The 13,362-nt window shown below is 39.3% G+C and overlaps 1 protein-coding gene and 1 non-coding gene across 3 annotated transcripts in view; both read right to left on the reverse strand.

The window, feature by feature from the left end:
• The window catches only part of rerg (RAS-like, estrogen-regulated, growth inhibitor), a 28,223-nt gene extending 18,431 nt beyond the window's left edge, over positions 1 to 9,792 (reverse strand). The window contains exons 1-2 of one of the 2 annotated variants that reach the window (XM_044020259.1): positions 9,518 to 9,792; positions 2,475 to 2,609 (exon numbers count right to left, since the gene is read on the reverse strand). In XM_044020259.1, the coding sequence (XP_043876194.1) occupies positions 2,475 to 2,535 (61 nt within the window). In that variant the 5' untranslated portion in view covers positions 2,536 to 2,609; positions 9,518 to 9,792. Of the gene's footprint in view, positions 1 to 2,474; positions 2,610 to 9,498 lie in introns of both variants that reach the window. The other variant, XM_044020260.1, reaches the window with a different exon arrangement.
• A 2,208-nt stretch (positions 9,793 to 12,000) lies between these two features.
• trnak-uuu lies at positions 12,001 to 12,073 on the reverse strand. Its single transcript has one exon. It is a non-coding gene; the product is annotated as a tRNA-Lys (tRNA).
• Positions 12,074 to 13,362: the final 1,289 nt, after the last annotated feature.

The following is a 13,362-nucleotide window of genomic DNA, read 5'->3' on the forward strand; positions in this document are numbered from 1 at the left end:
TAATTGGACAAATTTATTGTATTTCTTGAACCCCATTTTCCCCTTAGCTGAGTCAATAAGCCAGAAGTGCTCCAAGTGCCAGAACAACCACAGTTAACTTAATACACTCTTTGTTAGTGCTGGATCTCTCCGCGGGAGTCCAAGTCAAACCATTATAAAGAAGCCAACTAACCTATGAAGACGCCAAGACACTCAGCGGGTCTGGTGCCCTCTTATTTTCAGCTTCTGGATGTAAATGCTCCCTATTACAGCACCAGAGCCGAACTAAAACAAGAACCATACGCATAAACAAAGACACACAAATATGCACATGTACATGCACTGCTGTCCAAAGTAAAGGGGAAATGTTGGTGAATTGAGAACATGGAGTGTCTAAATGATCTGAATATTTAAGTTTGTCTATCACAAGGTTTGAAAACATGTAGTCCTGTAGTTTGGTCAAGACTGATACACACACAAATGCTCTTTTGTAATGAAGATGCCTTTTAATAAAGGCATCTTTTAATTCCAAGTCGTATTTCATATCTTTTTTTAATTTTTTGTCATTATTGACATAGCTGCTTGTATAGCTATGTCACATGCACAGTACCAATTTTATCTAGGTATTTAGGCATTCAAGATTCCGTGAGCTTGAACCTTGTCACATTGGTTATAGCCACATTTGGTACAGAATTTGGGATTAAATGGCCTGAGTGATTAAATGGATCACTCAGATGTGACAATAATGACTACTCCTCTGCTGCATGTGTGTTTTTGTCCATTAAAAGGGACAGCAGGAGACATGCAGGTGACAGCTGCCTGAATTAACTGTCCATGTGAAAATCAAGCATTTGTATCTCCAGAGGACACGTGCAATAGAATTATGGGCCATTCATATGCAGCAGCTTGTAAAAAAAAAGACACGGGGAAGAAGCCATGAGTGTTTTTACCCAGGGCGCTTGTGGGGCTGCAATTCTGTCACATTCGTTGTTACTAATCAGTCAAAACCTGGGAGGTGCTGAGGTGACTGAAGTTGCTGCAGCTTTACTGAATTAATTAAACTAAATTTAAATTAAAGTCATTATTTCTTGCCGGGTCTGGGATAATCCTATCTTTCATCAACTGTCTCAGGAGCTTTGTTTGTTGGATAGGAGGTTCAGAGCTTATCTCAAAGAAGGCAAAGACCTGATTGGCTAGCTTTTTTGGCCTAAGTATCAAAGTTGTGCTTCAAAAGTCTTGCTACATTTGAAAAAGTTGCGATATTTTCAACCCAGTGCAACAGATAAGTGTTGCAAAAGCGTCACTCTCATTTATGTGAGTGCCTGACGCACGTCTCCAGAGAAAACATTGTATTATTTGTGCGCAAAAAGACTCTTTTCTAGATTAAGACGTGACCGACATATTTCCAGTGTCGGACCTGATTACGAATGCCAGAGTCCATGCCACTGTGATTGATAATCTGATGTGGTGACCATCGTGAAAGTAATCTGATAGAAGGGCTTTACAGCCGTGGTCCTGATTGAAATATCAGAACAAATACAGTATACAGCACAGGTGTCTACTCTAGAATGCAAAACCTGTTATTGACTGTTGTTACTCAGAGAAGAAAGTAAAGATGTTAAATATAGCCTTTAACATTTAATCCACTGCAGAAATAACATGCCAAAATATATCACATTTGAATTTTCTTCCAGGGTTTGTTTAGAGAGAATAAGAGCTGATGTGCTGGGCTCAGAGTACACAATATATTTTGAAGTTAAAAACCTGCTGATTGTTACTTAAAGGTCTCAGTTTACCAGTATTGTTATTGGAGTACTGTGTCAGACCCAGAAATCTGCACTGCCATATTTTACAGCCCCAGTCTATTCATCTGAAGATTACAAACTCCTTTCCTCATTTATTACACTTTGTGGAGCAGAACTTGAGTTGACCTCCATTTTAATTTCCTCCTCCAACATGCACACCATCCCAAAGCATGTTTTCAAACAGCTGACTGAGACACAGAAGCAATATGTCTTGATTTGCATCTGACAGGAAACATATGGTCTGTGTTATTGTTTTAGCTACTGGAGAAAACCGACAAGATGACAGCCGAGGCCGCTCTGCTGCTGCTGCTGCTGCTGCTGCTGCTGCTGCTGCTGCTTACAGAGGAATGTTAAACCCAAATAGGTAATGACTCACCAGACTTATCTGTGGGAGTAAAGGTATTCAACAGACCAAAAACAACCTCCCACTGAAATGCTGACAACACAAACAAACTGGTTATGAATATATGGCGAGGATAAAAATGTTGCAAGGTTGATGGAGGAAAACATTAGCACCAGATGATAACCAGCAGTTTGTCCTGGAAATTCATTTGAAATCTGTCATTAAGAATATTATTCAGTGGATGCACAGAAGCAAAATTAGTTGGGTTTTTTTAACCTGTAAATAAATTAAGGGTTTGACCAAAATACCGTCATTCTTATACAAATAAACATAGACATAGACTTTACCTGACTTGCCCACCCCGGCCCTGCCAAACACGGCCAATTTCACCTCTGGGCTTTTGGCCATCACAGCAGCTGTGACCAGCAAAGCTCGAAGAGCCAGTCAGTGAGTTCCCAGGTCAGCCATCCATCCAGCAGTGTCTGAAAAAACATACTTTTGATGGTTAGATTTCATTGAGGGTTTTTTACCTTTTAGCACAACAAAGAAGGATATGTTTGTTTCCCCCACAATTCCTCTCAGAGAGTCATTCAGTGACCTTCACCTGAGTTTTCAATTTACATAAGTGGCTGTGAATAATTGCACAGGTCAGGTGCAGAGTCAGGTACATCAGAATATAACAACCCTGACACTCTCATTTTATTTGGCAATGGGAATAAATGGCAGGAAATCACAGGTGGCGCCTGTGTATAGCCATAATGAGCTGGTGCTTTTACCTAATAAAAGAGAAAATTACTTTCAAAATCAGAAACTTTACAATTTGAAGATCTGGCAAATGTCCAGTTTGTACAGAAACTGGCCCAGCTATGTGCATTTCCCTATTTTGGGAATTTTAATATTTTTAGGTCACATCATTAACAACACTTTCTGATTGGTTAAAGTTGTATAAGTCCAAAGCGAAATAAATTCAGCTGCTGATGCGAAGATCATATTACCTACATCTAAAAGTATAACAAAAGCTACTGTCTAACCCTAACCCTAACTAACTTTCTGTCCCCTTCAAGTTTGAACATAAATATTAATACAGTCATATTTGATGCAAATTTCGGCCAGAAAGTGATGTGCTGTTATGGTTATGAGTACATTTAGATGAAATCTGGAAAAAAAAAAGAACACTAAGATTTTCTAATGTGGAAATTTAATAAGCTGAAAATGACAACCCTCACACACTCCTGATCGTCTATCTGCACATAATAAACCATACAAAGGAGAAAGAAATCAAACAGTGAGACAAAGAGTCTCAATGTAGAACCCTACAGAAACATGAGAAGTATGGGAAACACTGGAGGAGAGGATGGAGAGAATGGGAAAGATTGAAGACATGCATATTCAAAAAAAACGACTGCAGTCCAATGAAACAACCAAGCACAAGTCTGTTTAATAAGAAAACAACCCACTGTGCGGTTATTTTGAAGATAAAATTTGTTTGAAAGCTGTGCCTAAAACAAACCCAACTTTATTCCTGTGTGCTGTTCCAACTTGTAACTAAAAACAAGCAGTCAGTGATGATAAAATAATTGAAAACCATATCTTGTGACTACAGAAGAATCCTCAGATCTGCTAATGTGTAAGCAAGGCCATTCCAATTATCTGCAAAGCTGACTGAGATAATAAAACAACCGACACACACACATTGATGTTATGCAACAATGGCAGCAGTGTAGCTGGAAGGTCAGTGCTGTTAAACGCTAAATGGCTGAATAGCAGCTATAGATAAATTCTTTTCAGTACTGTGCTGCAATACAGTGTCAAAATGAAAATACAGAAAAATGATTGGATGCACGTCATATCCACACTCAACATAAACCGACATGGCTCACAGCTTGGTGTCGTGAAACTCAAAGAACCTGGTGATTTAGGGCTGAATATTATGAATAATTATCTTACTACTATAAACCTCACCGCTGATGGAGCCAGCGAACACAAGCCGTGGAGCCATGTCCATGACAGTCGGCATCCGTTTTACATGATTCTGTGTTTTCAATTCTCACTATTTGAAAAAAACCCTCAGGTGTTTACTCGTGTGTGTGGCCCTTTGCTAATATTTTATTGGTGCGTTGATCTTAAAGCAGGTACCAGGATATAGGGTGTGTGTGTGTGTGTGTGTGTGTATGGCTGGCTGTGAAGCAATTTGTGTTTCTGATTCTGAGAACTCTGGCTCGGCGGCCCTCATTGTGCAAGGCTGGTTTTCTGCTAACCTAGGTAGGGGGGAGTGGAGACAGACCCCAATCTCCCCGCAACAAGACATTTAACCATCACAATGACTCCAAATATGTTAAATTAGGATTAACTTGTCAGTACAAAGGTTTCCAACCATTGTCCACTGTGGTTCTCCACGGTGTAGTGATGAGTTTTTACTTCATTCTCATTTCAGTCAGTACTTTTAGCGCCACAAAATGCATGAAGCAGCTCCTGTGTGATCATCACGGTGAAGCTGAAATGTCAGATGTTTGTCTGTACAGACTGTGACTTTTGTGATTTAATTGTGATTTTGAGTCTTCGATAAGTGTCTCATTGTGAGAGCAAATGAATCATGATGAACATGACGTGTGCTGACGCTGTTCTCTCTCTCCCTGCGCTGTCAGGCAGCTGGTGCATGTAGTACTCTGCTCACAAAGGGACAAATGGCTCATTTTGAAATTATAATTAGCTTTAGGTTTGTTTTGTCACATGGTTGGGCTTTTCATTACGTATCTGTTTACAGCATGTGTGTATCAGCAGTCATTTACACTGCACATCGCACATCAGCACTGACAATAGACAAAAAATGTATAATTATTCAGTAGCACTTGAAGTTAATTATTCATATTTTATGGCGACGGATCAATACCAAATGTTCTCATCCAAAACACACGTCGTTGTCGTTATCATGAGTTTCAACCGATACTGATTTCAGCCCAATACTATTGTTTTTACATCTTTTAAACTGCAAATCTATTAATAGTGCTGATGCTTTCACCCCCAGTACTAACAAGCCATTTAAAAAACTACATCATGCAACTGTGAAACAAATATCCTGCTCCTACAGGGAAGAAAAACATAAGCATGTGCTTAGTGAAAGCATTTAGCAGTATATGTGTACAGTAAGAAATGAAATGGAAAAACCCTGATACTCACGTGTGTCACATCCCTTCTCTAATATGGTAATGACTATATTCGTCATGATCAGTCATCAAATACTTCTCAAGAAACACTTCTCTCCCCCTCAGTATTCAGTGACTCTAACATGAACTAAATGAATGATATTTTGTGTGGTGATATTATGTCATGTTTTCACTGAAACTTTTTGTGTATTAGCATTAAAAAAAAATAATTTGTTTCAGTCCACTAGAAAGTGCTCGCTCACTAGAGGTGTTAGAATGTCACAATATGATTTAGCAATATCCTGATAATGTCTTATTGTGACTTAAAGGAATATTTCACCGTTGGAAAGATGGACCAGTTCCGGTGCTCGCCGCTACCTGCCGCCACCCGCCGCCAACCACCGGCTTCTAGTTTTAACCGAAATACAGGTATTTTCCCTTTCCCTGTTAGCAAAGATGGGTGAGTCTAAAAAAAGCAGAACTGACGTTGTAGTTTCAAACCTTGAACCGACGTTTGCCCTACACTGAGTCAAACTATGTAGTTCACAGTTTTTTACAATTCAGTGGAAAACTGAGGGAGGGAAGCACGATTTAAAAAAAAAAAAATACTACTGCTATTCTAGCAATACAAAGCCACATGCAAATCGGTGAAGTATTCCTTTAAATAATGTGATATCATGATATTTCCTCTTTCTGTTTCCTGTTATGTACTTCCGCTCTGTGTTTCATATCTCACACATATAACTGTAAGCAGACACACACAGCACCAGGGAAACACACCAGTGAAAGATGCAGCAGTGTCTTCCTAATGACACGGCCATTCTTCTTCAGATTTTGCCATTTATGGCCTCCACCCACTCCACCCATCACCCTGAATCACACTCACCTCTCTCTTTCTGTCGTTCTCTTTTACACCCACGCCCACAAAATAATGTCCACTCTTCTATCTTTGTACAAACACACATTATTCCTACCCTGCCGGTCCTAACTCTAAACCATAAAACCATCAAAACAAAATGTCTAATTCTAATTTGAACCCCAAAACCAAGTCATAAACAGGCCTTTGTGTCAGAGTGTGAGGACCTGCCAAAATGTCCTCCCTTTACCAAAATGCTTTTATGTCTACAACTTCAACTACAAGAACATGATGAAGTTGCAAGATGTTCAGCTCTTTGCTTGATTACACAGAAAACAAGTCATAGTGACAGTTTGAATCTGAGACAAAAACATACTGCTACACTCCCAACAATACACAAAATGATATGGTGTGAACTCTAAGCTTTTTTAAAAAAACAAAACAATAACATATCACAGTACTACTGCACAACAGTAGCAGTAGCACGCAATTAAATAACCAGTACAATATTTCATTCTCATTTACCAACTTAACATGGTCAAACATGTCCATCACCACTGACTTTATCTGAGCTACATCCAGTGCACAGACACTGGAGAATCCTGTGGTTGTTGGACAGGAAATTATCCCAATGTATAACTGCAAATTAATATGTATCTAATTTGTTTACTGGAGACAACAACATCCAGTAACTAAGTCATACTAATACTGGGTGAGTGTGCAATATGACGTAAAAACAGAATACCTCTGTGTTTTGTGACTTTGACGATCAAGATATCCTTTGAAAATATCTGACAAAATTCGGCTTAAGTCTTAAAATGTAAAATCTCTTGGTGTTTGTGTTTTCCTCTCCTCTTTCTTCACTTCCTTTATTACTGTATGAATGGTTTTGTTTGCTGCATGTATGTTCTGTGTGGTCATAATTCTTTTGTTGTGATTAATGTTGTGGTTGTTGAAACTAGTTAGCTGTCAGGCTGTCTTTAATACCAAGTGTTATATATTTTGCACATTTCTGTCTTGAGCTACACCCATCTTTTCAAAACCCAATGCGGGTGAGGTCAGTCCCCTGAAGTGGATTGTGAGGCTGATGGTTTATTACTTCTTCTTTTTTATTTCCTCTTGTGCAGGATAACTTGTCCAGCAGATGGTGTTGGACTACATCGTGATCATTTGCACACCAGCCTTGCACTCACACTGCATTACATGATTCAGTGTATGTGTGGACTGTCAAGGTGTGTTTCAGCCTATTTCTTGCTGTATCAGCTTTCACGTTACTAAAACATCAATTCAATTTCAAATCAATCTCAGACAATTTATATCACACACCACTACTATACCACTGCACTACTCAGTACACTCTGAAATCATGAAATCCATGACATTGTTGTATGGACCTGATGCCCTCCACCAAGAAGCCAATTTTCCTCTGCTGTACAGGGGCTCCAATCAAACTGTCAATCTTGACACGTGTATTTTTTTCCACTCCGTGCCCAGCTGGATTCTATGTCGTTCTTACCCTGAGAAACAAATCTGGGTGGTGGTGCTGCGGTTGAGGGAGATTACAGACCTCTGAGCTCCAAACCCTGGGAGGAGACCTGCTGCTCCACAGGCTATAGAAAGACTTGCAAAAACCACAGGCCTGTCATCAACATGCAGACATAGAAAACTCGTGCACTGCCTCAGGATGACAACCAGTGGGGGAAAGAATGCTGCAGTTTCCTACCCGAGTGTATTACATTACTGATATTTCCCATTGAATATTAAGTCATTTTCAAAAGACATAAGTCTGTGTTAATAGGGTTTCTGACACCCCGTGTTTACACGCACTTTTAATTTGCGCATAAAAAAATATCTGCATTTAAGATTTTACATTTCAGTGCAACGAAAACTGTTTTAATGAATAAAGGAGGAGGTTTAGAAATCACTAACTGAAATGTTTCACCCTACTGCATTCTCTGTACTGGAAACAGTAGAATGGCTAATATAGTGGATAAGAGGGGGAACATGTGGATGATGAGGAAACTACAATGTTCCTAGACTTAGTGCAAAACACAAATAGTACTAAAATACTGAACTGAAGCTGCAAAGAAACACAACCATATATCAAGAGCTGACTAATGCTACTGTTTACTGTAACTTGGTGAACTAACTCCCAATGTTTGCTTTGTAGCAGTTGATGGAATCTTTTCTTTCAGTCTTTGGTCAGAATTTGCAGTATATTTGAATGGGAAACCAGGCATTGTAAAGACTTACTTACTGATAGACTTTGGACCCCTGTTTGATCAAGTCACTTCTCTAAGATAAGATTTTTTTCTTTCTGTATGCTGGTGAGGGAAAGAGCAACTTCACACACACACACACACACAGTAGTCCAGAGATCCTTTAGTCATTTCTCAGATAAGGTTACAGATACTTTAGGACTGTATGTAAGTTAGGGCAGTTGCGTTTTTCCACTACAAGTCATTATGATCCATTCAACAACAGCTTATCCTGATAAGCACATGACAATAAAATGTGTTTTCAGGGCTGTTCAAGCCTGATTTGAATTTAGTGCACCGATATCAAGCCAATCTTAATGTTCTTGGCATCCTTCCTACAACCATCTTCAGGACCTCTCAGAGTTCTCTGGACTCTGGCTTGGCAAGGATGTGATGATTGACCCTAAATCCCATTGAGACGTGGGCTGTTATGCAACATTCAGAGCTGCTTACGAATGCCGATCACGTCTCCGAAACCCAAGAGGGGGGCAGTGGAGGGACATCAAGTAGCTGACTAAGACGAAGCTGCATATTCATGAACACTGATACATGACAGTATTAGTATTATTTTGACACTCTTTGTTTTAACTTGTAGTTTGATTTCCTTTGACATCCTGAGTCAATGGACTAGAAATATTTCTCCAACTTTAAAAAATTACTACTTAAAAAATCTAAATATCTGCTTCCAATGATTATTTTCTTAATATTAACTGTTTAATCATTTTCTCTGTTAATCTGTAAATTGTGAATGGTGAAAAATGTCAATAGGTGTTTCCCAAACCTTAAAATAATGACATGGTGTCAAGTATCTTAACAAACCAAAGATATTCAGTTTACTGTCACAGAGCAGCAAAGAAGCCAGAACATGTTCACATTTAGGAAGCTGACATTGTAGAATTCTTTTTAAATCAATTATTTAAATCGTTTTAGATTATGAATCAGTTAGTTGTTACAGCCCTTGTGTGAAACATAAACATAACAACCATGTGTAATGGCAGAAATCTCCATCGTAGAAGAATCAGAGTAGTGTCAAGTCATCTACAGTACCTACAGATTTCACTTTAGTCAGGAAAAGATGTAACATCTTCCACACGTCAGTGTCGCAGAGACGCACCTTTGCATGCAAGACTCACCGGAAAGCAGCACCCGCTGAAAGCAGTGTTGTTGTCCCGATGTTCAAACACTGACCAGGAGATTCGGTTAGAAAAAAGCAAAAGTTGTCAGGTCCGCTGGTTTGGGGTAAAAAAAAAGACGTCAGGTGTGTGTGTGAATGTGGACGCAGCGCAGGATGAAAACACACAGAGAGTGAGAGACGGTCAGCTGGATGCACAGACAGAGAGGGAGGCGGTGGTGAATGGACTGAACAGCAACTCTGACGGAGATGAATGAATCTCTGAAACCGAGGGTCAGTGGAAATATATGGAGCGGAGCTGATGGAGTTCCCGAGCCTCGTCACTGTGAGCTGACTGGTGCTGCATGCCTCTGCATGTCTATAACCAGGGCGGCACTGACCCCTAGTGGCAGAAAGTGAAAGCACAGACTCCCGCAGAGAAAGCTCAACAGTTTCAAGGTAAAGATGGTCTCTGCTAGAAGTCCCGCCTTTAACCTAACTATCGCTCTCCGATTGGCTCTGGCAGTTTCCTGCGAATGTACATATGATTGACCGTCCCCGCTGTCACTATATCGGCTTGTAAACGCTACCTGCAACCTGCTGGTCGACCAGGACATGAGCGACAGGAGGCCACAGTACCAGGGCTCTCAAGTCTCACGCTTTGAGCGTGACAGTCACGCTTTTCGGTCTTTTGTCACGCACTCCCGCCACACATTGTATTTCTCACGCTGAAAAAGAATTATAGTATAAATTAATCTGGCGCACTGCAATCGCTACAGAACCGGGAGGAACAAGCACGTCTCCCATGGAGTTCACCTGCCACTTACCTGTCAATCAAAAACAAAGGAAAAGCAGTGTTTACTTTAGCAGATACTCCACCCTGTGGCCAAAAGGAGAGAGCACACGTCTCTGTATGTGCTACTTCTCATCACAGAAGCTGGAGCACAGATATTATTTTGTGAGCTACACTGCTACACAGAACAATACATATACAATACATAAAAAACTGGACTTAATAACCTCTTAACATTTGAAATGAAATTCTTGAAAAATATATAGGGTGTGTGGCCTATTATGTTATCATTTTTTGTCCTTACACTAGTGTAGTCATATTTCCAGTCATATCTGGGGGGTTTTCTTTTTGAAATAACAGTTTGCAGGGCAGTTGAAGTAAATAGTCACTTTAGTCATTTTAGTCACTTTTAGTTACTTTTAGTTTAATATATTTAAAGCTCAAATTAATTTATATTTAATTTTATATTTAAAATTATATTTAATTTTTATATTTATATACTGTATGTATACAAATTCGCTTATAAACTAGAGTATTTCTCAGACACTGTTGTCATTGTTGTTACCTCTAACAAGGAGGTGGTGTATTTGGCTATGTTTGTCTGTTTTTGTTTGTCTGTTTGTGTAACTAATCAGTGGATGTTTGTCTTTATTTCCTCAGCGAGTCTTAAGTTGGTTTTTTTATTATATAAAGTGGTTGGCTTGTGTCCACCAGGATGAGATCCCATCTGGACACTGTGCCAGTCCCCCTTTTCAACATTCCCCAGCAGATTTTGCCACAGAGCTCACCTGAACCGAACGATGACAGAAAACCACATGTACGACAGCAATGAAAACTGACACTGCCAAGCTGTCAACTCGGTCCAGGCTTGGCATGCCAGAGTAGTCTACAGCCTAATACACAACAGACAAAAGAACACATTTTTAGAGCGAGGTGGGATAAACATGCAGAAACAAGATTATATTTCTTCATATATATATAGACTTTTGTATGTACATACCTATGTGTCATCCTCGGAAGAGACAGGCAGGCAGGCAGGGAGGACACAGCAGAGAGGAAGCAGCATCTGTTGTAGATGCATCAGACAGTGTGGAGGCTAATGAATAGACAGTACACACTACAGTACACATCAGAAGACATTAGAATATGTTTTACTGTTGAAAAGAAGATAGCAAAGAAACTTAATATTACAAGAAAATATTAAATACGTATCAGGATCAATAAACCTTTAGCTGCAAGCAAAATAAGCAAAGAGGGTCAATAAGTTATAAAACATTAAGAAACAACGTATTATATTTGACAACAAATATCTCCAATATGAACATCTGTGCAGGACATGACAAAATAGTAGTCACTTCAGGTGCCGTTCAGTACAGATTCAGTACATTTGTAATCTGCCACATTAATAACACATTTTTTATGCACGTTTTCTTAACATAATGTTAAAAAAAAACAAATTAGCTTGTAAACAAACTTATCAAAGTGCACTTACACGTTTTACAGATGTCTGCAATTATGTCTTTGTGTAACGGTTGAAAAAATAATGTTTATGACTATTTCTGGAAGAAAATACAAACTTCAAGAATGTTCGTACATCCGTGCAATATATTAACGCCAACTAAAGTGGGCGAAAGTCGTCATTATTATTGGTACGACGTCCATTTTCACAGCAGATCGTAACTTCCGTGATTCCACGGCAAAAAAAAAACTTCCGCCCGAACAGGGACTTGAACCCTGGACCCTCAGATTAAAAGTCTGATGCTCTACCGACTGAGCTATCCGGGCTCTGGCTGGGAGGGTAGGCTACGCTCCATCACAGCTCTAAACTTACCATCACGCTGAAAGAAATGACTACTTCACGGAGTAAATCTCTATGATCGGACCACTGGGAAATAAAATAATCCGAACACAGCTTGTTGTCCAGTGGGTTATAATGTTAGTATTTCACCCAGCTTCATTAACATTTTACTTTGTACATATGAACAACGGAGGGATTCATTTATTATACTTCACTTCGTCCTCACCTGCGCGGGTATAGTAGTCCTTAACTTCCTTAACTTTTCCAATGCATTCTCTATGGTAGTGCTTACCACTATGGGTGCAATATATTTTTGACCACGCAGGTTTTTGGGCCACGTGGTCACAAGATCCACTCCAATCTTTGCCAAAACCACCATGTAAAGGCAGTATTATTATATTAACGTTTAATAACAATAAATGAAGTGGTCGTAAATGAAGGTCTGTTATCTCAGTATCATCATTAAGGTTTTATTGTTTCCTCACAATTTAAATGCTAAATGTAATCCCCTTGAAGCATAAACACATTGTAGCAAAGTATTATGAACGAAATTCAGGATGTTACATTTGGGTGAGGTGGGATTCGAACTTGCGACATTGGACCAAAATGGTAATAAAGTTGCCATAATCTGTATTCATCATATATATAGTCATACTTGTGTCTTCAAACATGAATTTGTATAACTTCACTGATCTCCTCGTGGCCATGGGTGGACAGAACAGAAGTAGCTACTAATGATGTTCTGTCACAATATCGCCTGAGGGGAGAAAGACCAAGACCTGTCCCTATATAGGTTATTTTGTTGTCCACGTCGTTATTATGCTTGGCAGATTAAGTTTTCATTTGATTTGTAAGCAGGTCTACACGTTGACCTCTGCTCTAGAGGCCTGTCAGAAAAACTTTCATTCACTCACTGCAGCAGAAATAAAAGACCTGTTTGGGAAAACACTCACATTTGCCCCACACAGACAAAGGTAACAAATTGAAATTATCCCTCTATTTGCTGTGTTGGTGATTATATGTTCACACTAATCAAATGAATGTGAAATTTAACAGTCAGTTTTTGTGATTACAAAAACCGGGGTTGTTAGTAGGGTGCTTTGTCTTACTTTTGTATACTTTTGCATGTTCATTCTAAATATAACTTGTGTTTCTTGTTCAACTTTTTCAGCCATCTGACAAAGATTGATGGAGTGGGGCCTCAGGACCTCATATTTTAATTGCGTTTGTTGTTTTTATTTCAAATAAGTAAACATCTCTATTTCTACGTGATTTT

Source organism: Solea senegalensis, linkage group LG3 (genome assembly GCF_019176455.1).
Source record: "Solea senegalensis isolate Sse05_10M linkage group LG3, IFAPA_SoseM_1, whole genome shotgun sequence".
Classification (NCBI taxonomy): Eukaryota; Metazoa; Chordata; class Actinopteri; order Pleuronectiformes; family Soleidae; genus Solea; species Solea senegalensis.